The sequence below is a fragment of the Dasypus novemcinctus genome, chromosome 18, assembly GCF_030445035.2.
Source record: "Dasypus novemcinctus isolate mDasNov1 chromosome 18, mDasNov1.1.hap2, whole genome shotgun sequence".
In the NCBI taxonomy this organism is placed as follows: domain Eukaryota; kingdom Metazoa; phylum Chordata; class Mammalia; order Cingulata; family Dasypodidae; genus Dasypus; species Dasypus novemcinctus.
The window spans coordinates 18,653,455-18,676,765 of NC_080690.1; the positions used below are offsets into that span (position 1 = coordinate 18,653,455).

The 23,311-nt window shown below is 46.3% G+C and overlaps 1 protein-coding gene across 2 annotated transcripts in view; it reads right to left on the reverse strand.

Moving 5' to 3' along the window:
• The window catches only part of ZFHX3 (zinc finger homeobox 3), a 262,125-nt gene that overhangs the window by 36,697 nt on the left and 202,117 nt on the right, over positions 1-23,311 (reverse strand). For both annotated transcript variants that reach the window (XR_009181527.2, XM_058279776.1), the window contains exon 5: positions 6,903-7,010. Coding sequence is in view for 1 of the 2 variants with exons in the window: in XM_058279776.1 (XP_058135759.1) it covers positions 6,903-7,010 (108 nt within the window). In the remaining variant the exon portion in view is untranslated. The remainder of the gene's footprint in view (positions 1-6,902; positions 7,011-23,311) is intronic.

Genomic DNA, 23,311 nt, shown 5'->3' on the forward strand with positions numbered 1-23,311 from the left:
CCCATGAGAAAGACAACATGGTATATTTTTATCATGATTGTGATTCTGACATCAGAGGTACATCCCCATCAGCACAAAAGCTAAAACTGGAACAAAGCGAGGAAGATTAACATGGCCCCTTTCAAAGAATAATAATATGAAAAATAAAAATATTTCTACAGTGATGAAAAACTATCTGCTTCTTACTGCACATTTTCACTGCCCTTTCCCTATACATTGAGGATAATTCTCATTACACTATACCACAGTTACATGATTAAACATGACTCTCCTTCTAGAAAGTGAGTCCCTTACTTTTTGTATGTCTGCATTCGATGTCAGCACAAAAAGTATTTGCTCCATTAATGTCCCTACTCTCTTGTGGCTTACAGTATATATTTTCAAGGCGGAGTCCTTTCAGTTAATTCAAGTACTCCCCACTCCCTATATTTATACTTTTGCTTCCCAACGTAATAATAGTTCAAATGGTTTGTTTTCAATTATGAGATGAAATTCTGTCCGCAGAGATTTTAAGCAGCCAAGTTACACTGAAATTGGCCTGGAAAGAAAAAGGGGATGGGTGGGGAGGGTGAGGTGGGAAGGGAACAAGAAGACTGTGGAAAAGCTGATACAGCTGCACAGTTTCCATCTGTGTGTGAAAAAGTAAAGCCCCCAGTGGTGCCTGTTGGCAGGTCTGTGAATCACAAAAGGGCTGCATGAGCCAGGCTCCCACATCCCCTCACCTACACGCTACTGCAATGACAAATTTAGCTTCTGGGTGAGGTGGAGAAATGGAACCCAGTGCTAGGACACAGAGCTGGGCTGAAAGGACTGGCAGCGGTGTGGTGAAGGGCCTGGTTTCCAGCTAACAAAAGGGCTGGGATAGGGAAGGCCACTCAGAGACTGCAGGGACCCCCTCCCCTCCATTAACGTCACCACCCTGGACTCTGATGTCAAAATGCAATCGGTCCCAATAACACAGGACCAAAGTGACAGCATGAGGTGCCCTGTCGTGCTGCCAAGGAAGGTGGGCTTGACACTGTCCCACCCTCTGTGGAGAAAACCTGAGGGACTTATGCTGGGCATGGGCAAAATCACACTGAGCTCTTTATCCAGGCTCCTGACTCAGGCTGTCTCCACCAGCCACAGATGAGGGAAATCTCTAACTAATATCCTCCAAGATTCTACCTTCTGCAACTTTCCTTCCTCCAGTTACATTTTTATGGAACTCCAGTACTGCAAGAACCTAGTAAGCCCAACCTGCTGTTCTGCAGAGTTGGAACCTGAGGCCCAGAGACCTAATGATACCCAGCTAATCCTGGTGGCAGAACTGAGCCTAGAACCCAGGGCTTCCGCTTCCTAGCACAGCAGTATTTTTGCCAACACATAATGCTTCCTTCTCAGCACATGCTTCTTTGTCTTTATGGAGTCCTTTTTTTTTTTTTTTTAGTATTTTTTCCGGCCCTTTCATTCTCTGTCACAGATTTAATTTCAGATGCTAAGTTTCCCATACAGTGGTGTCCCCATTTATACACAGCTGTAAACAGCAGGGAGAATGGGGGGAGGGCTAGTAATAGATTTCCACCAAGATGTGCCTGACCTGCTTTTTTTCAACCTCAGTAATTAGAAAGGCAGTGGGTCTGTAGGAATTACTCATACGCAGCAAGAGCTGTACACTATACGTTTATGTTAAACATGTCAAATCCGATTGAAATCATGCCTGCCAGCATCATATTCCATAAACATACTCTCCTCCAACAGTCGCCCAGACCTTGCCAGCCCATTAATACCCCCTTGAATAGCAATCTTCCATAGATTCCAATCAGGGACGCTCTACTGCACTAATTGCTCTGTGTTAGGTGAGCATCATGGATTTCAAAAAATTAATAAAATAAAATCCCTTCAGGCATTCCTCTAGAAAAAGCACTCAAACTGCAATTCTAACTCAAAATATAAAATATAAACATGCGCATCAAAAATATAAACATGCACATCAGTTAGGGATTTCTGAAGCATTATCATGGTGTCATTTTAATCTGGGCTATTTCCATGTTCTGTTTTTAAAAACTGCACCAATACCCCCTGGTCTGCTTGTCTCCAATCACCTTAACCAGTCGCGGCTTGGTGCTCCATGGCTGGAAACCAAGAGGTACGTAGCCATCTTGCTACGATTTTTTCAAGAGTTCATTTTCCCCCCTAATTATTGATGATAAAGCATCACATTAATTGCGTATCACTTAATTTATAGCAATTCATGATTGATGGATAATTACCACATTAATCACAGTTCAGTTGCTGCGATTGGGGTCTCTTTGATCTAGAACACCAAGATTCAAATACTCTCTGCTAAAAGGGAACAAGGAAGGAGTCATTTTCACATTTCAAAAGAGAAAAATCACAAAGTTGGACAGTGGAAATGGCTGTGTATTAGGGAAGAGGCTTGGCTTCAAAGAACATTTCTGGACCCCCGGTGGCCCACAAAGTGTCTCAATGCCTGCCTTGAGTAGATGTGACCCCACGATGCTTACCAAGAGCTTGCACATGAGTCACCACTCAATACCATGGACTCTCAGATGGCTGGGGCTGGTGGTGGTAACTTGCCCACGTTTTATAGATGAGGCACCTGATGCTCCAAGAGGCCAAGGCCCCTCTGCCAAGGTCATTCACTAGATGGTGTGCTTCCTGATTCCAGATCTAGAGAGTTCTTAATAATTCACCACCCTGCCTATGGACTGTGCATGATGCTAGCCTTTTACCAGGCAGAATCATGGCTCACAAACTCGCTCATTTTGAACAGAGGGGTGGCTCTGTTGTATTACTGTTATCACTGTACAACTCTAGGAGAATGCTAGTTCTCACCCTAATAATGTGATGAACTTAGATCAGATGAGTAGATTGAAAAACTCCATCCTTGGAGAGGCGATATCACATACTGGTAAGAGCTTGAGATCTGCCAAAGAGTTAAGTGGTAGAGCCAGCATGCAATATGCCAACCTGTCTGTGTAACTTTTTGCAAGCTGCTTGAGCTCTCTAGCATTCAGTTTCCTGATCTGCAAAATGTGTGATCAGGTGTAACTTAGTGTACCTGCTTCATAGAGTAGCAGTGAGAATCAAATGAGACAATGGGTACAAAAGCAGTGCTTTCCAACTCTTTTCCATATCATGGCACGCACAGAAAATGATGGCAAATTGGGATAAACTGATGATGCTGTGACCGACCCTGGCATCAACTGCCCTCAGCCGCACCTGGCAATCCAAAGGCTCTGGGGAGCAGTGCTGTGTAACTATAAGCCATTCATGGTACGCCTGCTGGGAAGGACAGATGCAAAACACTTAGAATGGTGCCTGGCATGGGGCTAGGGCTTAATGCACCCTTTCTAAGAACATGATACATTCTTTCAGTGTTGGTTTATTCTGTTTTGAGTGTCTATAGCTGCACTGTCCCATATGGTAGAAACTAGCCCCATGTGGCTATTTAAATTTATTACGATTAAATAAAATGAAAAATTCAGTTCTTCAGGGTTACTAGCCACAGTTCAAGTGCTCAGTAGCCACACGCAGCTAGATGCTGCTGTGTGGGACAGCACAGATGCAGAAAGTTTGTATTGGCCCTGAAAATTCCCCTGGACAGCACTGTCCTATAGGAATAGCATACTTGTGATGAGGGGCATTCTTGAAATCCCTAGTAGAATGTTACATTCCCTAAACGTTATGTCTCCAATCTCACTGAACTTGTGATCAGTTTGTTTGCCTGCTGCCCTGAACGTGCTAGTGACTCAGGCATTTGACCATGGAATTGATGCTGCCGTGTTTCAAATCACTATCTTGCTTATCTTGCTGACACTCAAGGTAAAAGACATGACACCGAAATAAAAGAAGCCCAAAGAGGGTTACCAAAAAAGAAAAAAACAAAAAAAGCCCAAAATGGAAATCAGGGATCCCTCTCCAATGTACAAATAAATATTATCCATTCCTACCCAACCCCAAAACTACATAATCAATAGCTGAGAAAATGCCAATTATCCAGGACCATTTGAAATATTATTAATCTGCATCACGAGCAGCCGCTAATCAACATTACAAATTGTGAAATCACTATTTATTTATTTGCCAGGAGGAAGCACTCCCCTCCCCATCACATTAATCAGATATAGGAATAGCTCAATTTAGGGAGTAAATGGAACAAATGCAGATATTTTTATAAAATACTAAGGATCCAAAAGAAAGCTCAGAAGAAGTTATAGGTACCTGTTATTGATTCTGAGAATCAAATCAACCCAAGCACCTTAAAAAAGCCTGTCATTACACACTCAGATGATACAGGCAAAATTATGCTTTGGGTCAAAAGAGGATCTTTTGCAGGACTAGGAAAGAATTTTCCTTTTTTTTTTGAGGTTTTCCAACATCTTATTTTTTTTTAATTAAAGTTAATAAATCACAAAGAACGTTACATTAAAAAACATAAGAGGTTCCCATATAACCCACTCCCTACCCTCACCCTTCGCTCTTTAATACTGTACACCTGGCAGGATGCACCCCAGAGTTATTCATTCTCCTCTCTTTTTCCCTCTCTTTTGGAGGTAAAGGTTATGGTCTGGTGCTCGGATGAATGAACGAGAAAGTGGAGTTTAAGGAATAAGAAAATTCATTTTTATATCCTCATTTTCAGTAGTTCAGCTTATGTCTCCTGATCGCCTAGCACATCCACTAGCCCTATGCAGACACACTTCTGCTGGACTACAAACACTTCGAGTGGGATTTAACTGCACTGCCCTCAACAAAGCCTGCCCTAAACTGAATGTCAGGATTAGGAAAAGTACAGATAAAGTGCTCAGCACAGGGCCTGACACACAGCAGGAGCTTTAAATGGTAGCTACTTGCCATTGAGGTTTTCATAGTACTCATAGCACACAGAATACGGGACACATACGCACCCAATGCCACCTCCACAGTCCCACTGCATCCTTATATACTCTTCCCTCTTGTCTTTGCAAAATTCCCAGAAGCCATATGCGGCCTGGCAAAAATTTTACCTTCAAATGGGAGGCCCCAAAGAAAAACTACTACTAGCTTTCCGCATCTTATAACTATTAAAAAATAAACAAGACCAAAAAAACCCAACAATTCGAAAGCAAAAAACCTTCTTATGTAAAATTTATTGTCTCCCAGGAATTGTTATAAATTTCCCATATTCACATGATCCTCCCAACAATTCTAGGGAAAGCAGACACTGTTTTTAATCCACATCTCACACAAGGAGACTGAGGCACCGAAACGTTAAGGTAACTTGAGCGAGATCACACAGCAAGACAGTAGCAGAGCCAAGATTAGAAACCAGGCACCCAAACTGTGTAAACAAAGGACAGCTGCCTTCAAACTGTGCTTGTGAAATCCTCTTCTCCTGCTTGCCTCCCCAGGACAGATATTTGATTAGGTCTCTCTGCTCTGTCTCACCCTAATATTTCAGTAAAAAAAAAGACCCTGTTTAAGCAAAGTAACACGCCCCTACCCCACTCAGAGGCTCTGGACATGGAAATCCATCCCCTGTCCCTTGACTCTGCCTTAAAAATCTTCCTAGGGGGCTCAGTCTTATCTCGAGTACAAGTCTCTGGACACCACAGAGCCCAGTTCAAAGGGGAATGATGGGAAAATCTGTCGGGTGCGTCCGTCCATCTGTTCAGCTGCAGAGCTACCCTGTCTCCTTCTCCCAGGAAACACTGATCAGAGGCACACTGCCCACGCTATGCTGGAGCCTTCCATACGCGGCCTCTCTAATTTCTCTTTTCTAGGGTGAATAGCTCCAATTTCTCCAGCCTCTTCTCAGAGGCAATATTTCTCAGCCTTCAGTCATTTTCATTGCTGTACTCTGGCCTCTCTCCAAGATTCTGTGTCTTGTTTAAATAGAGAAGGCCAATACTGGACATGATTTAAGAACAGTCATGCCTGGAAATGTAACAAAAGTCCAACCAATACGGACTCCAGAAGGTAAATATTTAAAAAAAAATCCAAGCATTACAATATTAATAATGGAAGGTAGTAAGAATTAGGTTGACCAAAGAAAATAATTTTCCAGGCTTGACCTGTCATTTGCTCTCATTGCTGTGGTGGTATCTGGGAGGCTGATCTGTCCTGGTGAAGTCTTCTCAGCAACTATTTTGCTCCTCCTCAAAAAAACCAAAAACCTACGCTTTTCTTCTTAGTCCCTCGATACAGAAATCCTATCAGCTTGAGAGATGGCTGCTCCCCTTCTCTCGACACCAGCTTTTCCAGAAATAGCACTTCCTTTCTTGGCTTCTTCAGTTTCTTCTGCTTTGGGTAAGACATCGTCTTGCCTAGCTGCGCCGCCTGCCGCCCCTCTGGGTGGCTGTCAGCGCGTGGGTGTTTGTCCTGGGGTGGGGGAAACGGAGGGGGGGGGGCTGCGGGGCACCCTAACATGCAGGACAAAGGCCTGCCCCTTCATTTCTGACTTCCTTAGAAAACCCTGAGGCAAAGAATCAGGGAGACACCCTGAACAAGCGCCACATGCCAAAGCCCTCCACTGGGCTTAGGGGCTGGTGGGGCCCTTTCCCAGAGAAAGGACAACGTATGGGGCAAAGTGACAGCACTGAGGAGGTACTGAAGAAAAGTGACATCAAGAACGTGGGAGCTCCTGGCGCAGAGGCTGATGCTGGGGTGCTCAAACTAGGCGGCTTTCTGGCCATTTGAAAAACGGAAAAGTTCTTCAATATCACATAATAGAAGGAGAAAGAAGGAAGGTGACCACTCAAAAAAGCAAAACAAAATCTCTCTCTCCCATCCACACGGTGTCAACTAGGTCTTCTGGGCAGATTAAGGATCCGTCTGCTCCTGGCCTGGCAGCCTCCTTCCCACCACAATGCTGCAATGCTGGCGCGCAGGTGGGAGATCCACCCCCCCCCCACTACCTGTCCACTTGCTCTGGTCTTTCTCGCCTCCACTCTCTTGGTCTTTAGCAAGCTCCTCTGGATCAGCAGTTGTTTCGCTGGTTCCTTCAACATCTTCAATGGCTTCTTCTGAAATAGAAGATAAACAAAAATGTCAAAGATTAAAAATAGAAGACGAAGGACTCTTGGCTCTTCCTCCAAAGGAGCACTAACCACAAAATAGACACCAAGGGCTCTGCCCCTCTTCTCTTCCCAGTGGCCCCTGAAAGGCTACTTGCACTAAGGCTACACAAAGGTCTGGGTAAGCAGACTTGCTGATAGGAGGTAGTGACTTGCTCTAGCAGTTGGACCATTTGGTATACTTTCGGATGGACACTGAATGCCTAATGGGTTTTTCCAATTGAAAAACTAATCCTGATAAAACAATAACTCCATCCAAATCTCTGAAGTTGCATGCAAGTCATTTATACTTGAAAATGTAGAAAAGTAGTCACATGTTTCCTTCTTGCCTTGTTCTAACTCCAGAGCATTCCAGCATCAAACTGACCAGACTCAATAAAGAACGACTCCTTCTAGGCCTCTCAGCACCTAGGCACATGCCAGACTATGGCGGGAGTTTTTTGTGGTCCTTCACATTCTGGGGCGTCACAGAATCTCAGTGACACAATTCCATCAATGCAAAGGGTTCTGTAAACCAAGCAGTATCCTGTGGGCATGCCAGGACATCAGTGGTGTGAAGGCTGATTTACAGAGAAAGGGATATCAATTTGTAACAGAATCATATGCTTTCCTTTTGAAGTCATTCCATTTTTTACTCCCCACTGGCTTAAAGCTAACCACACGGTCTGTAGTGAAGGCAGGAGAATGGTCATTTCCAACACAAGGTTAACCATAAAGTGAAATGCTGCTTGCCCAATTGGGTAAGAAGAAGCTAAGATACTCTAGATGCTTGGGAAAAGGAAGTAAGATGCTGCTCTCTTGCTCCCCTGGACCTTGGGATCATTATCCAAAGCATGCATTCAGTAAGAATGAGTTACAGGATTAAACAGGCAAACCCCTGTGGATTAATGATGAGCTTATTAGGAGACTTTGAAGAACACACCTCTCCAGGTACAGAGGTATAAGAGCTGGGGTGCCTATATCCAACATCCAACATCTAAGGCCGGCAACAGACAACACCCACTCTGCAGCAGGTGTTAGGGCCCAGGCTAGAACCCAACCCTGGATTCAGGACTCTGTGCAATGCCACTGTACGGCTGTCCAACCCCAACTCTACTTTTCAATGATTTCATGGAGTCATGCCTTCCAACCCTCCAGAAAATAGCCTCGTCTCACAAAGGAAGTAAAAAGAAGAGCAAAGTAAACTGATCCATCATGACCAGATTTATAAAATGCTCTAGGAAGAAAGTTTCTATTTGGAGTCAGATTTTCCTACCTGTTTCTGAAAGGGACTTGACCAGAAAACTGAAGTTGGGGTCAGGAAACATTCTTTCATATTACCACCAATAGGAGGTTTATGAGGCAGTCATGGGGATCAATGGTGAAATAAGAAGCTGCTTATTTTCATCTCCAACTATGTTTCCACTTTCTATGTCTCATTTCTGTCATGTTGTATAGTAAAATTAACATCGAGTCTTCTCACCCACCCTTACTTCAAACAAAGAAAAACCAGGTAACCATGGTTTGAAGGCAGTCAGGTACGCGGCCCCATGACAACATTACAAACATTTAACAGGAAACGTTTATATATGGTGTTAGCAAATAAGTAACAACTTATACAGTGTGATGATTACCTTCTTAGTTAGGTCCAGGCAGGATGTTCCATGCACATATTTAGGCTTTTGATGAAATTGTTCAAAACTGTAATTTATTGTTGAATGGTGCTACCAGCTTTCAGTAGATCAGTATTAAAATATACTCACTTGCCCCAATACATGCTGAGATACAAAATATCTGCTACATTGACACATTAATCAAGTTGAATCATGCAAAGGGAGAGCTCAACGGCCCTCCTCCCCAGGACACATACACATTATCACCTTGGATGGAGAAAGTCTGACACCTACAAATTAAGAACGCCCTGATTTCATGATGAGCTTCCTGGAGATCCCGCTCTCCAGAGAAGGGAAGGGATTTACCCACTGGGAGGCCAGAGCCGAGGCCTCTCTCCTGCGTTATGTGGCCCGTGGCAGTCCTAGCAGAGAGTTAAAAAGCCATGGTCATTATGGCACTGACCCCAATTCTTCGAGCTTTTCCAAACAAATCTATTCAGAAGACAGACAGCATAAAGAGTGAGCCCACCGCTTACACCACGAGCAAGGAAATGGCACCGTGCTACGTGATTATCCCTGGGCCTCCTTCCAGGAACCCACCTGGACCTTTGCTTTCTCCCCTCTGGACCTACTACAAGCAGAGGAGTGAGGGCAGCTGGGTTTCAACGGCAGAAGAGGTGACTGTGAGAATTTATTTTTTTTAAGGTTTACAAGTCAAGTCGTCTTCTTTTTGAGTTCCTGAGTATAAAATCATTTGTGACCCATTTGCTAAATGGCTGCTGTCCCCGTGGAGGAAGAAGAAATGATGAGGAAACTCTTGGGCCAGCCAGCTTCCTCTACTAGACAGTCAGTCCTCACTCCCAGCTAACAGCCAGCAGCAGCGCTTCCTTGCAGCTCCGCCTGGGACCTACAGGTGTCGCCCTCCGCATGGCGAGGCCAGGGAAGGGCAGCTGGCTGCAGGAGGCAGACACCGCCGTCTGGGCCGCCTAACCTGAGCATGTGGAAATAATATACGTCTTCGAGTGAACTGTCTGGTTCTGGGGAAATAAAATAGGACATTCATAAGCAGTTACACCATCTGTCTTTATACCATCATCATCAACAAGAGGAAAAATAGCTCTTTAAAATGGATGAAAGCCCGGGCTGACAGTAACCGGAAAACTGTGAGTTCTGAATACCAATAACGGTGGAGAAATGATTAAAAAACAGGGATGCAAACTGCATGTCCGTCTGGGCAGCTCGAGCCCATGAAGCTCTGCACGAAAGGTGCGTTTCACGGGTCCTGAGAGCATGAAGCCACCAAGATCCAGACCTTGGGGCACCCAGGGGGAGGGGACGCCGTGGAGACCAGGACGGCAAGGGGCCGCCAGTGTCCAGCTCCGAAAGGGGGGAGCCGAGTCCACCCCCCGAGCTCCCGGGACGGACTATGTGGCCGCCGCTCCCTCCAGGAATGTGTATTTGATACCCGCGTGCTGATAGAGCAGGGAGCAGAGGGGCGTTTTTTCACAGATCACAGATCGCGTTTTCCCCCATGAAGTCGGTGGCAACTGGCCGAGGTCCTTACAGAAGCCACAGAGTTCTTTTTCTATAATATCAGCTCCCGGTAGATGGTGGGAGACAGCGAAGCCTCGGACCAACACTCGGGTTTTATCTGGAAAATCCTGTCTTTTACTTGGCGGAGGCTTTGCTCACCAAGAAGCACGACAGCCAACACGCCATTTTCAAGGCTGAAAGAGACAAATCAAAACCAGCTTCTCCTCGTGGCGTTTCCTAACACCGAGCATACCAGCGATGCTTTCTCCAAGGTGTGGCCAGGACCGGGAGCGGAGGCCACGGCGCCGCCCCCGCCCTGCTCTGTTTTTTTGGCAGGAGCTAGCAGGCCCAGAGAGATCTGTTTTTAAAGTCTGCTAAAGGCCCTCCAAGGCCTGCTTTGATGGTTACATGCCACAGTGGTCCTCAAACTGCGGCCCCCCGCCTGCCTGGATGCATTTTCATGGTAAAGGGCTAGGGAGACAGAAGCGAATCTTTAACAACTGCGAGGTCTTCCTCGTGTCCCTTCTGCCTTCAACTTCCAAGGGGAGCTGTGAGTGAAGGCCCTGAAAAAATCTATTTCCATCACCACCTCCGTTTTACAACTGCTTCTCCCAGACAGCGTTTATTAGCACTCAGGCCAAACCCAGCCTGCTCGTGTCATTCATTTCTCTCCCGGTTACAGGCAGAGCCTGGGGTGTAAGAACTCTAGCAGGTAAGTGTATTCCAAAAGGGGAAGGCTCCCGGGGCAGCATGTTTCTGGGTGACAATACCACAGTCCCAGAAAATTTCCCTACAGTCAAGGTGGTCTTGCTTATCACAAACGCAAACTGTTCTCATAACACACCTTATACTCAGCCTCTTAGTCAAGGTGACCCTAGGATTCCCCAAGGGGTGGTGAAGTCTGCTCCCAAAGGAGGCCCTTGTGCCAACTGGCAACTCGGTGGGAATTTGTAACGAACATCTTAGAAAGTGGTTTGTGGAAGGAGCACCAGGCGGAAGCCCAAAATAGAGGTGCCAACGTCATGAAATCGGCATTCGGCACCGTCACGTACAATCCCGAACATGTTACCCGAGAAAAAGTTCCAGAATCGTTCACCAGGAGCCTAGTGACATGTCCACTGGATGTACCTTACAAATCCTTTACAGGTGAAGGAAAGGGGAGTCAATCAATGATCAAGACGAGTCCCTCTGTTCCTTCCTCTTAACAGGATAATGTGGATTAATTCAAACCTCCCCCAAACCTGACAAAGCCCTGATAGTGCCTCAATGCGATAGAAATTTGGAAATTCTCCTAAGAATCAGGGTGTTTGTACCCAAGGCTCTCACATGATCATGTTACTTAAATAATATACCAATCTGTGATCCCCGAAGAATGCAATTGTTCTCCTTTTTCTTTGGGGGAGGGGGACAGGAATAATGTTTGAGGGTGGGGGTGAAATAAAGTGCATTTGTCTGTCGGCAGGCTCAAGAGCTGAGAAACATTAGCTGTCATGAACCACAATCAAATCAGGTTTGAAATATTTAGCAGTGGCTTGGAAAATGCGGTGGTGCAGCTCTGACAGGCGAGAGATGTGCACAGACACCCACTTTCCATTATAATGGAAATATCAGGCCTGTTCTGAATATGTATAACCCAGAAAAATGTATTGATTTTTCATTCGGCATTAAAAAAATGAAATAGCCTGCAGCTGTCAAAAGCCTTTTGTTAAAAGCTCATCTTTCCTGGAATGAGGTTTACCAGAAACAAGTTTTAATTGTACATAGGACCTCTTCTTTGAAAAACAAAATAACCAATCTGCTTACTTTGAGATAGGGTTAAAGCTCTCCCTTTCTCCATTTTCAACCTAATTAACCAGGGACGACCACCGTCATGGGCAGGAGGGGCCCAGCACGCTCTGACCAGCAGGGAGGACGTGAAGGTGGTGGCAACAAGTGGCATCTGCTGCTGTCTGCGGTCAGGAGAGGAGGGACTCGATGAGTTTGTCTCATCCTCTTGTTTCACGTATGTTCCGGACTCTGCCTCCTCAAAAGATGCTAACTACAGAAACCAGGATACTGTACACCTGGGCCAGTTGGCTCTCCTCTCTGACCCTTGGTTGGCACAACTGGAAAACGAGGGTAGGAGTGCAATCAGTCCTCTCAGTATTTTGTCAGCAACAGCAAACCTCTAAGAGCTGTAAATATTCTACAGAATATGGGAGTTTCTATTTTGCAAATGCAGGTCAAATTCCACAATTTAAACGATGACTGCTAAGGCCTAGCCTACTTGTTTGGAATGAAATCCACTGCGTTTAAATCCTGCTACAATGGACAACTCACAGAGGATGCGGGCTGCGATACTGATGATGAGACCACCGTGCTGTTCCCAGTTCCATGCTTCTTGTCCAGGCTCCCCTAAGCCAGGGAGGAAGAGGTGAGTGGTGGTGAAGCTAACTATGTCATTCGCTCTCCGTGACACTTTGGCAAGCAGCATCTCTCTCAATAGGGACCACAGCTCCCACACAGCTGTCCACATGTGCTCAGCCACAGCCTAACTGTTCAGTGACACCCAGATCCAGAGCCAATAAACTGCTTGGCAACATTTCCTCAACTCTCACTTTTTAAAACATTTATCCCATGATTTTTTAAAAAATTAATTTATTTTTAATGTTACATTAAAAAAATGAGGTCCCCATATACCCCCCCAACCCCTCACCCCACTCTTCCCATAACCACAACCTCCTCCATCATCATGGGACATTCATTGCACTTGGTGAATACATCTCTGAGCACTGCTGCACCACATGGTCAATGGTCCACATTACAGTTTACACTCTCCCCCATGATCTCTCTCCTGCCCTGACAACCTGGCTGGAAGATGCCTGAGAGGTAGCTTGGAGCGATTAGGTTTTGTGGGTGACAATATCCTAGTCCCACAAATTTCCCCTTCGGTTAAGGTGGTTTTGCTTACCACAAATGCAAACTGTTCCCTTGCGCCTAAAACTGAGCATCCTGATAAAGGTGACTACGTGTTCTCACAAATGCACAAAGAACAGGGAAGTCCCGATTCTACCCAGAAGTCCTTCGTGAGCAATCATCTGAATAATCTTTCTTTCCACTTGCTGGTAAAGTTTGTTCATTCCATTTTCTACCTCTTGGCAGGGTATTGCTTAATCGAGGAAAATGCAAAATCACGAGGAAGGGCCTGGCACCTGCATCAACCTCAGTGAGTATAACATCTAGGGATTAAACTACAGTCATGAAAACTGTAAAGGGGCGAGGGATAGGTATGTGTGTGTGAAGGGGCAGGGTGGGGGAGGATGGGGAGAAGGAAGTGGCTCCATGGCTGGAATACTCAATCAATCATAGAATATAATATTTTCCCAGCTTCTCAGGAGAAGATGTCATTTCTTTTTCAATGGACAGTGAGCTCCAGTGGCTTACAGCGCCCCAGACCTTCAATGAAAAGGACGTCCTCTGCGTGGAGAGCAGGCAAGCTGACCGCTGCCTGCCTGCTCTCCAGGTCTAAGCACCCCCTCCAGTACTCCCAGCAGTACTGGGTCTACGGGACACAGAACGGGTAAGGCACACCGAGGCCTCCCCCTCCATCTGCTCACCCCTCCAAGCTCTCTGACAGACCAGCCTACCCTGCCAAGGACTCTTAGCTGCAGGGCAGGGAGTTGGCCTGGGGCTCCTGCAGGCCATTTCCCCACCCTGTTGGCTTTTTTAAAAAGAGGTTCACCAATGGCAGAGGAGGAATACTGGTGTTGGATGCTACTGACAGGCACGCATGGTTGGCAGGGAGTTCTCCGGGGCATATATCCAGGGTACATAAAAATGTTTGGATATTTTTATCGTGGTTACAATGAAAAACAACAACGGAGGGAGTGCTGAGTTCCTAGCCAGGGGAGCTCTATCACAGTCCCTAAAGGAACAGCAACAATCCCCCAAGTGCAACAGCAAAGACCAAAAAAGAAGGAAGGTCCAACAATGAGCCCTTGATACTAATGACTATGCTTGTAAGCCTGTGCACCTGAAATAAGAACAAGGCCTAGAGCTGCAGGATGCCTAAGAGTTACCTCCTGAGAGCCTCTGTGTTGCTCAAATGTGGCCAGTCTCGAAGCCAAACTCAGCATGTAAATGTGTTGCCTTCCCCCCAGCATGGGACATGACTCCTGGGGATGAACCTACCTGGTGCTGAGGGATTACTACCAAGTACCAGCTGATGATGTAACTAGAAAATAACCTTGAATAAAAGGGTCAAATCGGACCAGCTGAATATCTCAGTCTACATATAATACCAGGAGTTAAAAATGCTTTTTGACCTGAATAAAAGGGGGAAATGGAAAGGACAAATGAGTTTATATGCCTATGAGTCTCCAAAAAGAGCTGGGAGGTTATCAGAGGGGTTGTCCTTATGCACACCTCAGCAGAGTCCCAGAGACAGCTAAAGTAGATACAACCCCAGGTATTGGTTCTTTTGAGGGGTACAGAGACCCACAGGTTCTATGGTCATGTCAGATGGAGTTCAGTGCCATGTGAGTTGGCTCTACTTTGGAGTTTGTTTTTCTGTGTGATGGAGCTGGACTCAGATGTGATCTCTATCCACAAGCCTCTCCTGTTACTTTTAACGGATCTGTAGTTGGTGCTGGGGTTTAGTGTATACCCAGGGGACCTGAATCTCTGGACCGACCTTGTGATAGCCAGGCCCTGAGACTCAACAGACTTGAAACTCCTACACTCTGGTTTATTGGACTTACGGATTCAGCTAACATGGAGTTGAAGAAGGTCAACCACCATACCAGGAAGCCAAGAGTGCATATAGCTGAAAGCAGGAGAATTGCATCCAGCATCCATGTGGAATCTAGGCCCCCTCTTGACATAGATGTGGAGTGGACACAACCATTCTAAGGTCCACAGGATGGAGGAATAGAGTATGGATTAGAGTGGGCTTACTGATATTCTATTGATGAACTATTGTGATTAGTAATCAAAGAAAATGTGGCATTGGTGTGGAGAAAGTGGCCATGGTAGCTGCTGAGGGTAGGGAGTGGGAGGAAGAGATGTGATGTGGGGGCATTTTCGGGGGTTGGAGTTGTCCTGGGTAGTGCTGCAGGAACAGTTACCGGACATTGTATGTCCTCCCATGGCCCACTGGGTGGACTGTGGGAGAGTGTGGGCTATGGAGTGGACCACTGACCATGAGGTGCAGTGGTGCTCAGAGCTGTATTCACCAAGTGCAATGAATGTCTCATGATGATGGAGGAGATTGTTGTTATCGGGGAGGAGAGGGGTGAGGGGGATGGGGGGTATATGGGGACCTCATATTTTTTTTAATGTAACTTAAAAAAATATATAAAGACAAAAAAAAAAAAAGATGTGGCCAAACCACTAACTGGCTATTCTAAATAAAACTGCCTTTTCACAGATGACATTTATAAAAAAGGGTTTCAACCCCTCAGAAAGGCAGAAAGACATGGCAAGAAAGCAACTGGGGCACGTGGAAAAGACAGCGCTCAGACCCTCCCAGTTCTTTAAGTGACCGCGGTGGTTCTACTCACCACCAGGCGCTCCTGCACCACACACCTGGGGCAGCAGCGCCTGGGGTTTCGGGAAGGAGCTGGAAAGGCGACCGAGACCTGCCAGCCTTCGAAGGGGGCTGCAAGAAAACACTTGACACAGAAGGAATTCAACGTCCTCGCCACCCCCACCCCCACCTTCTTTCCCGTCTCCCATCCCACACCACCCTGCCTTCTGGCATCACAGGCTAAAGGAATCAACACTCCAAAAGCAACTCTGGGTATTATTAAAAATGACTAATTGGAGAATAGAGACCATTTATGCTCTTGTATATTTGAAGATCTCGCCACTGTTTATAGAAACAAGAAAAATGGGGACTGCGCAGCAAGAGGGAGCCTGGGAAGGCCGAGCCCATGCTGCAGGCTGTGCGTTCCGCCCCTGCTGGGTACAGCACGGCCCGCTCATCAAGTCCACACGCCTACACGAGCCTCCCCACTTGCTTTTTTACTCAGCTTCACCTCCGACTCGAGCCTCGACAGGAGCACGCGGCCTTCTGGAGAAACTTCCCTTCCTCGAGCTGCCCTGTCTGTGCGAGCAGCACAGAACGCCAGAGCATGAAGTGAAAAATGCAGCAATTGTGTGGCAAGGGGCGGGTCCTGCCATTTTTCCTCTCCCAGGCAAGGCCACTTGGTCATTTGAACAGTTTGTCAAAACCACACAAGAATTAAGGGGGTGGCTGGGGGTCAAGAGAGAAGGAAAAGGGAGGAAACGCCTGGAGCCAGTAATGTGACAAGTTCCATTTATCTGTGTTCTTAGCAAAAGCACCTGGGCTGCCCCCTACAGAAATCCAGAAAGGATAAAAGCAAATGTGCAATGACAAAGCACAATGGAACGAAATATGTCACCGACTCGCCCAATGACTATTCACCAGGAGGTTTTATGTTGGTTTTTTCCCCCCCGCAACTGAAAAATGTGAGTTCCAGTATGTAAAAAACAAACCCAACCCCAAAATGGTCTCAGAATCCACGCTAAACAAGAAACTCAGCTATGTCCCAGAACTCTGACGAAAACTGAATTCAGCAGGGATTAGTTCCCTTGGATTTCTACAGAGCCGTGATTGTTGCTGTTACTTTCACACATGAAATGTAAAAAAGGCAAATTCCCTGAGCATGTTTGTAGCGGAGCGTGATGTGATTGTGTTGTCATTTATGGGAAATAATCGCAGGCCCATCTCTCCCTTTCCCCCCCATTTTCCAGTCCAAATAACCATGAAAAATTACACTTCAATGTCAGCGCGACGACAAAGGAGGCGCACTCTCTGCGAGCTCGGCAGATTTGCAGGGGTTTTTTCCTTTCTTTGGACAAAAACCACCTTCAATTGTACTTCATTTAAAACGTGATCTAACAAATGCATTTTGACAAGTTCCTTTCTCTTTTTCTCCTTTCTTTCAAACAGCATTTTCCACAGTTTAACCTCACACCGAACTGGAATGTTCTGGAAAGAAGAGGCATGCAAAATAGAAGGCTCCTGAAATCAAGAAGTGGCTTTTTATCCCCTTTATTAAAAACAACATAGTCGAGAAAAATAATAAATCTAACTCGGTATGCTTCTGTGGAAAGGAGGAGAGAGAGAGAGAGACAGAGAGAGAGAGAGACTTTGACAGGCAAAGGGCAGAAAACAAAACAACAAAACCACCCGGGGTTAGGAGGAGGAGGTGTCAGAGGAAGAAGAAACCATTCCGCGAATTCAAAGGCATCCCAGGTGTCTGGGAGTAGAGTCAGAATGGGGGGATTCGCGACCACGTGGGGCAAGGAAGGGGGGCCCCCCTGATGGGGCTCTGGTTTCTTCCTATTCCCGCCAGCCTCTGTAGAAAGGAAACTTTTTCAGCAGAACAGACCTGCCTGAAAGCTTTTTAACATTCCAGGTGTGAGGCCTGGGCAGTCCCTTCAAGCATCTATCTTTCAGTAACATCCTGCTTAAAATAAACACTGCCAGGCTTCCACGGATGGAGGGGAGAAGCCAAGACAGATAAACACACATGAGTAATAGAAAGAGAGTAAAATTTTTTTAAAAATTAACAGTTTCCATTAAAGAAGACTGGTATCACCTTCTAAGTCAAACGTGGCTTTGCCTGTCAGAGAAAATGTTTATGCTTTAATGTGAAAACAACAAAAACAAACAAAACGCCACAAGAAATCTACGTTTTAAAAATTTTTTTTAATTAGAAAATGTTGCAAAGACTTGGATTAAAAAAAAACAAAAAGTCAAGGAAAGCATGTAAGTGTACTTAAGCGTCTATATACAACTGTAGGGATATGGGAAATAAACAGGATGTACCAGAAATGATATTAAATGACAGTGATTAGAACCTAATGGGTATAAGTGAAATCTTATAGGATGGCTCTCATAATGGGAACATCAGCCTTGACGGATGCTTTCTATATGGGAGTGGGGAGTGGGGAAGGGAAGGAAAGGGAAGGGAAGGAAAGGGGAAGGGAAGGGGAAGGGAAGGGGAAGGGAAGGGAAGGGAAGGGAAGGGGATAGGAAGAGTAAAGGAAGGGGATGGGAAGGGAAGGGGAAGGGGAGGAGAGGGGAAGGGGATGGGAAGAGTAAAGGAAGGGGATGGGAAGGGAAGGGGAAGGGAAGGGGAAGGGGAAGGGAAGGGGAAGGGAAGGGGAAGGGAAGGGAAGGGGATGGGAAGAGTAAAGGAAGGGATGGGAAGGGAAGGGGAAGGGGAGGGGAGGGGAAGGGAGGGGAAGGGAAAGGGGCAGCCAGGCATCCAAGGTGTTTACAATGTGTGGCAACACAATTTGCCAATACCAGATGCAGTGATGAAATATTTGGGGTGAAGATTCGTGAAAAAGGCACACTGAAAGAGAAGTTAATGGGAGAAAAGAGAAAGAGGGGAACATCATGGCCCTAACCATCACAGTGACTAGCACGCAACAGACTCTAGAGGTCTGATGGCGCGATGATACCCACAAGAAATTAGAATCTCCAGTCTGTCTGCTGCCTGACTTCGGCCCACAGTATCTGATGGGGCTCTAAACCACTTAGAAAATAGCTTTACCCCTGTGAAGCACAGAATTTAAGCAGAAACATTAGTCTACTCCCATCAGCAGACAGCAGAGTGAGGGACTGACTGTCAATGAGCTTCATTTTGCATGATGAGAAACAACTTACATGCGCAGCTGGTAAAACAAGCTGATTCATAAAAGCAAAGCAAAAACAAAGGCTTAAACTTTCCAAACCGAATCTGGAAATCGGAAATCAGGCCAACTTCAGGCCATGCTGCACTCAGAAAAGCACTGGCTAAACCTGTTCTCCCTTGGCCAGACCCAAGTGTGCATGAAGGTCACCAGAGATGTACAGCACCAAGAATGCTACACAGAAACCAACACGTACGCATCCTGGGGGAGCTGAGAGCAGAGCCAGACACCTCCAAGAACACTGCGGAGTTGTCAAGTGCCTACAACGCATGCTGCAAGCAAGTGGAGAAGTGCCTTCTCCTGCCTGGAGCATGTGCACGCAGACCCAGGACACTCTAAGGACATGCATGTCTACACACAGAAGGTCAAAAACTGGGCCATTCTCCAAAACCATGAAGTCCCCAAACAAGCTTCAGTCTGAAGCAACCAGGCAGCAGGGGCAGCATATTTCAGTTGACATTTCCTAGGAAATTGCAAAGAAAGAGAAGCAGGAAGTTGAGGTACAGAGAAAATCCAACGGTTTCTTTTTAAGAGCTTTCCTGGATGAATGGGATGGAAAAGCAGATGGGATTACAAAATGGTTGTCATTTTTAACTGTTACCTTGAACAGCTCTTCTGTGCCCAAAAGGAAAAAGAAAAATTCTTGGATCACCTTCCTTCTTCTTCGAAACTTCCAAAATTATGCCAATAGTTGAATCCAAAGCCTCCATATATTTTGAAATTTGGATCCTGTACAATAAAATGATGTTTCTCTAGGGTTTTACAAAATGCAACACCCCTTTACATAGTGATTTTAGTGGCAGCAGCTCCTCCTAAATCTCCTAGAGCTCCTAACTACATTTTAAACTGAGCTGGAGGAATCTGTGTGTATCTACTCAGCTTCTCCTCCGGTAAGGGGTTTCATGGACCTAAGGACAGGCTGGTATCCTAGAAAAGCAAAGCACTGTACTACACATCCCACATTTTACAAAGCAACAAATCTCAAGGCACAAAAACACCCAGTAATGACTGTCAACAACAGACAATTCAATGCAAGTAATTTGAATTCTAGGCCCACACCCATGTTCTTTAATGGTGGAAACATTTGAAAACAGCTAGTACATGCACCCAAAGAGAACTAATACAGAAACCAAAGAGAAAGATTTATCATGAGATAAAGTCATCAAGAATCTGGATAGAAAGGACAGTTTGATGACAAGGAGTGGTACTTGGGACCACTAGGAAAAAGAGCTCTACAGAAATTCACAGCACACAACTGCATTTCTCAGAAGTAATTTGGGATGTTTAAATTCTTCTCTGTGTACAAGGAAACCGAAGGAAGTAGTAGAAATCCACTGACTGGGAAATCCTTAGATCAGAATCCACCCCAAATTTAAACAGTGGCCACTTTGTTCCTAGTGAAATATGGACCCCAAACTGAAAGAGAAAAGGAAAGGAACCCCACAACAGGAAAAAGGTTTGCTTCACTTTGTAAAGCCAAGATTTATAGCAATGAAAGGAGGGCAACAAACCAAAGGTGTGAATGCAAATTAGTCAAAGAGCAATGGAATACTGAAGGTGCAACTGCTCCGGGATTAGGAAGAATAAAGTAAATGATTCCCCACTCACCAAGCAGCATCTTTAAATATAAAGCAGAGGAGGAGAAGGACCAGGAAGAGGCTTTAGACAATAACCAATGAGAAACTTTCCAAAAACAAAACAATCGAAACACCTAGGAAAGATTATATCTTAAAATTAAACATATCTTATGGCAGAGAAAAAGAGATCAACTTCTATGTCTCAGGAGATAGAAATTAACTCAACTAGTAAAAAACACTTTGGTGAAAGGTTAGAAAGAACAGGAAATGTTCCAGGAGAATGGAAATGAAGACAGAAAACGGAACTCTAAAGAGAAATAATGTGAAATGGAGACATGAGCAAAAAAAAAAATGAAGGGGTTGAGGGACTGAAAAATCTAGCTGTGTAAAAGTGAGCTAGGTACAATTAAGATACAGAAATCATGCATGTCTTTAAATGTTTTAGAAAATATAAAGAGAGAGCATTCTAAACAGGGAAGGCATAAAAGCATCAACATGAATAAAACAGGCTTAGGAAGGAGAAATGATGGCTGTTGGCAGAAACCTGGTCAACAGAGAGTTCTGAGCTTAATTGGATGGATTTGGGGGGGGCTGAATGCAGGCACCTGAATTTTATACACTAGAAAAGGTTGGGGAGAAGGGTAGGGCTCTAAGTCCCGAAGTGAGGCAGCCCCAGACCTTTCTCCAAAAGAGGATGAGAAGCAGGGGCCAGAGAGGGAAAGAGGTGCTCATGGCGGCATTTACGCAGTCCAACGAGCAAAGAAAGGCGCAGAAGGCGGTCTAACGGAGGGCCCGGCACCCTGCTCATGGGTGCTGGCTTCTTGGGAATCCCCCCTCCATCAAAGCTGTGATGTAGATGGCTTCTGACAGTGGTGCCACAGTCATGGTTATTCAAAGCAACACTGAATTTTTCTTTACATTTTGAGACAAAAGACAAGGATGAAAATAGCCTCACCAAAAAAGCACCCCCTATGAACATACATGTCAAGGTTGCCCAGGCTAACGATGCCCTCTTAGCTTTCTGCACCAGTGGCAACATGGTACTGAAAAGCAAAGCACTGTGTTTCAAGATAGGGCAAGTCACAGCTCTCTTTCTTACACACACACACACACACACACACACACACTCTCTCTCTCTCCCCCCCCCCTCCCTTTTCACTTTTTTATGGAAGGGGGTGGGAATCACAGAAAAACTGCTCCCAAATGGCTTGGTGCAGTGCCCATCAGAGAGATTCTGGATCCAGGATGAGGTCCCAGATGCTGGGGGCAAGGGTTGCTCTCGCGGCCCGACATCCCAGCGGCGGAGCTCTAGCAAAAGCCAAGTAATTGCTTTTTCCCCTTCCACTAATAAGCTTTTCAGCAGAGGAAGAATTCAGCTTCCTGTAGTCAACAGACCCTTTTTTCCCTGCCTCTCCTTGCTCCAAATAATCTAAAGTGACTGCAATTTCAGTCCTGGCTCTCTGGCATTCAGCTCCACTGGCTGAGGTCAGAGGGTGTCAAGTGAGGGCTCTCCATTTCTTTTCTACTCTGCCTTCACACCACCCATGCTTCTTTGTAACTGAGGCAACCTGCCTCCCCGGCCCAGCCATTACGCACATCACCAGTCAACAGCACATGTGGACTTCACTCAGGATTCCAGGAAATGTTTTTTAAGGCCCAGAAAACACTGGGGTGGGGGTGGGGACTCTCTTTGCTGTAAATGACTGATTAGTAAAGACCAACTTCAGATGCTCTGGTGACCCAAGTTGTTAACTTCCCAGGTTTTAGAAAGTACACTGCGGCAGAACTTTTTGTCTGTCTGTCCGTGGTGGCTGCACCGTGTGGCCGGTTAATGTGGTTTTTGGTCTAGTATAATGCAAATGACTTTGGCTCCTCAAATCTTTCCTTAAGATCCTGTGATGTATTCACGGCATCAGCATCTTCAGACCTGGCTCTGCGTCACATCAGCTGCGAGTCAACTGCCATGGAAAACTCTGTCCCGGCCCCTCCCCTGCCCAGCTTCCTAGATGAACGAAAGAGGAGTTCAGTGAGGAAGAGTGGCCTCAGTGCTTCCCCTGCTGCATCTTCACGGGGAGCTAGGCGGAGAGCGCACAGAGCAGCAGGTGCACAGGCCAATGGACCAAGGGGGCTGGAGCCAACCAGAGAGGCCCACGGGGAAGGCGGCGGACTGGACGGAAAGAGGAAGGTGCAAACCCAAGACGCCTGCTTCTGGAGAAGCAGCTCCAAGTAGGAGAAGCAGGCTCAGAGGGACCCAGCAGAAACAGGCAAGGAAGTTCTGCTTGGCGGCCTCGTCTCTGGAAGGGAAGCAGGCCAGGAAAGCTGCTGCTGACCTGGGCCTGCACCCAAGGCCCACAGGGGTCTGGAAGGGAAGGAAAGAAGGAGAGAAGCACGGGGGTTAAAAAGCGGGGAGCCGCGTGCACGCGCCCCCAGCACTCCCCTTCGGGCCCCGAGGAGGTGGACGCTTCTTCCTGACTGCTGCCAGGCCTGTGGCGGGAATTTATTCCCTTCAATTATGTGCTCTTGGCCCAGTCGTGGTTCATCAGCCAGTGCAGCCACAGTATGAGAGGCTCCCTAACGAGGGGATCGCATGCACCGGGATGTCCGGCGCCTGCCAGCCCTGAATCGAGCCTGCCCCTCCACCCTCCAACCCCCGGGGTGCTTCCACACCTGCTCCCAGGCCAAGGTCCCCCCTCCTGCCCCGGGAGCTTGCAGCCCAGGGTCATTTCCATCGACTGCAAAGAAGGAAGGGATGAGCAAAGTGGGACGGGTCACTACAACACACAGGTCACTTCCCTCTTCTCCTGCCTGCACCATCCTTCAGTGCAAACAGCCGGATGGT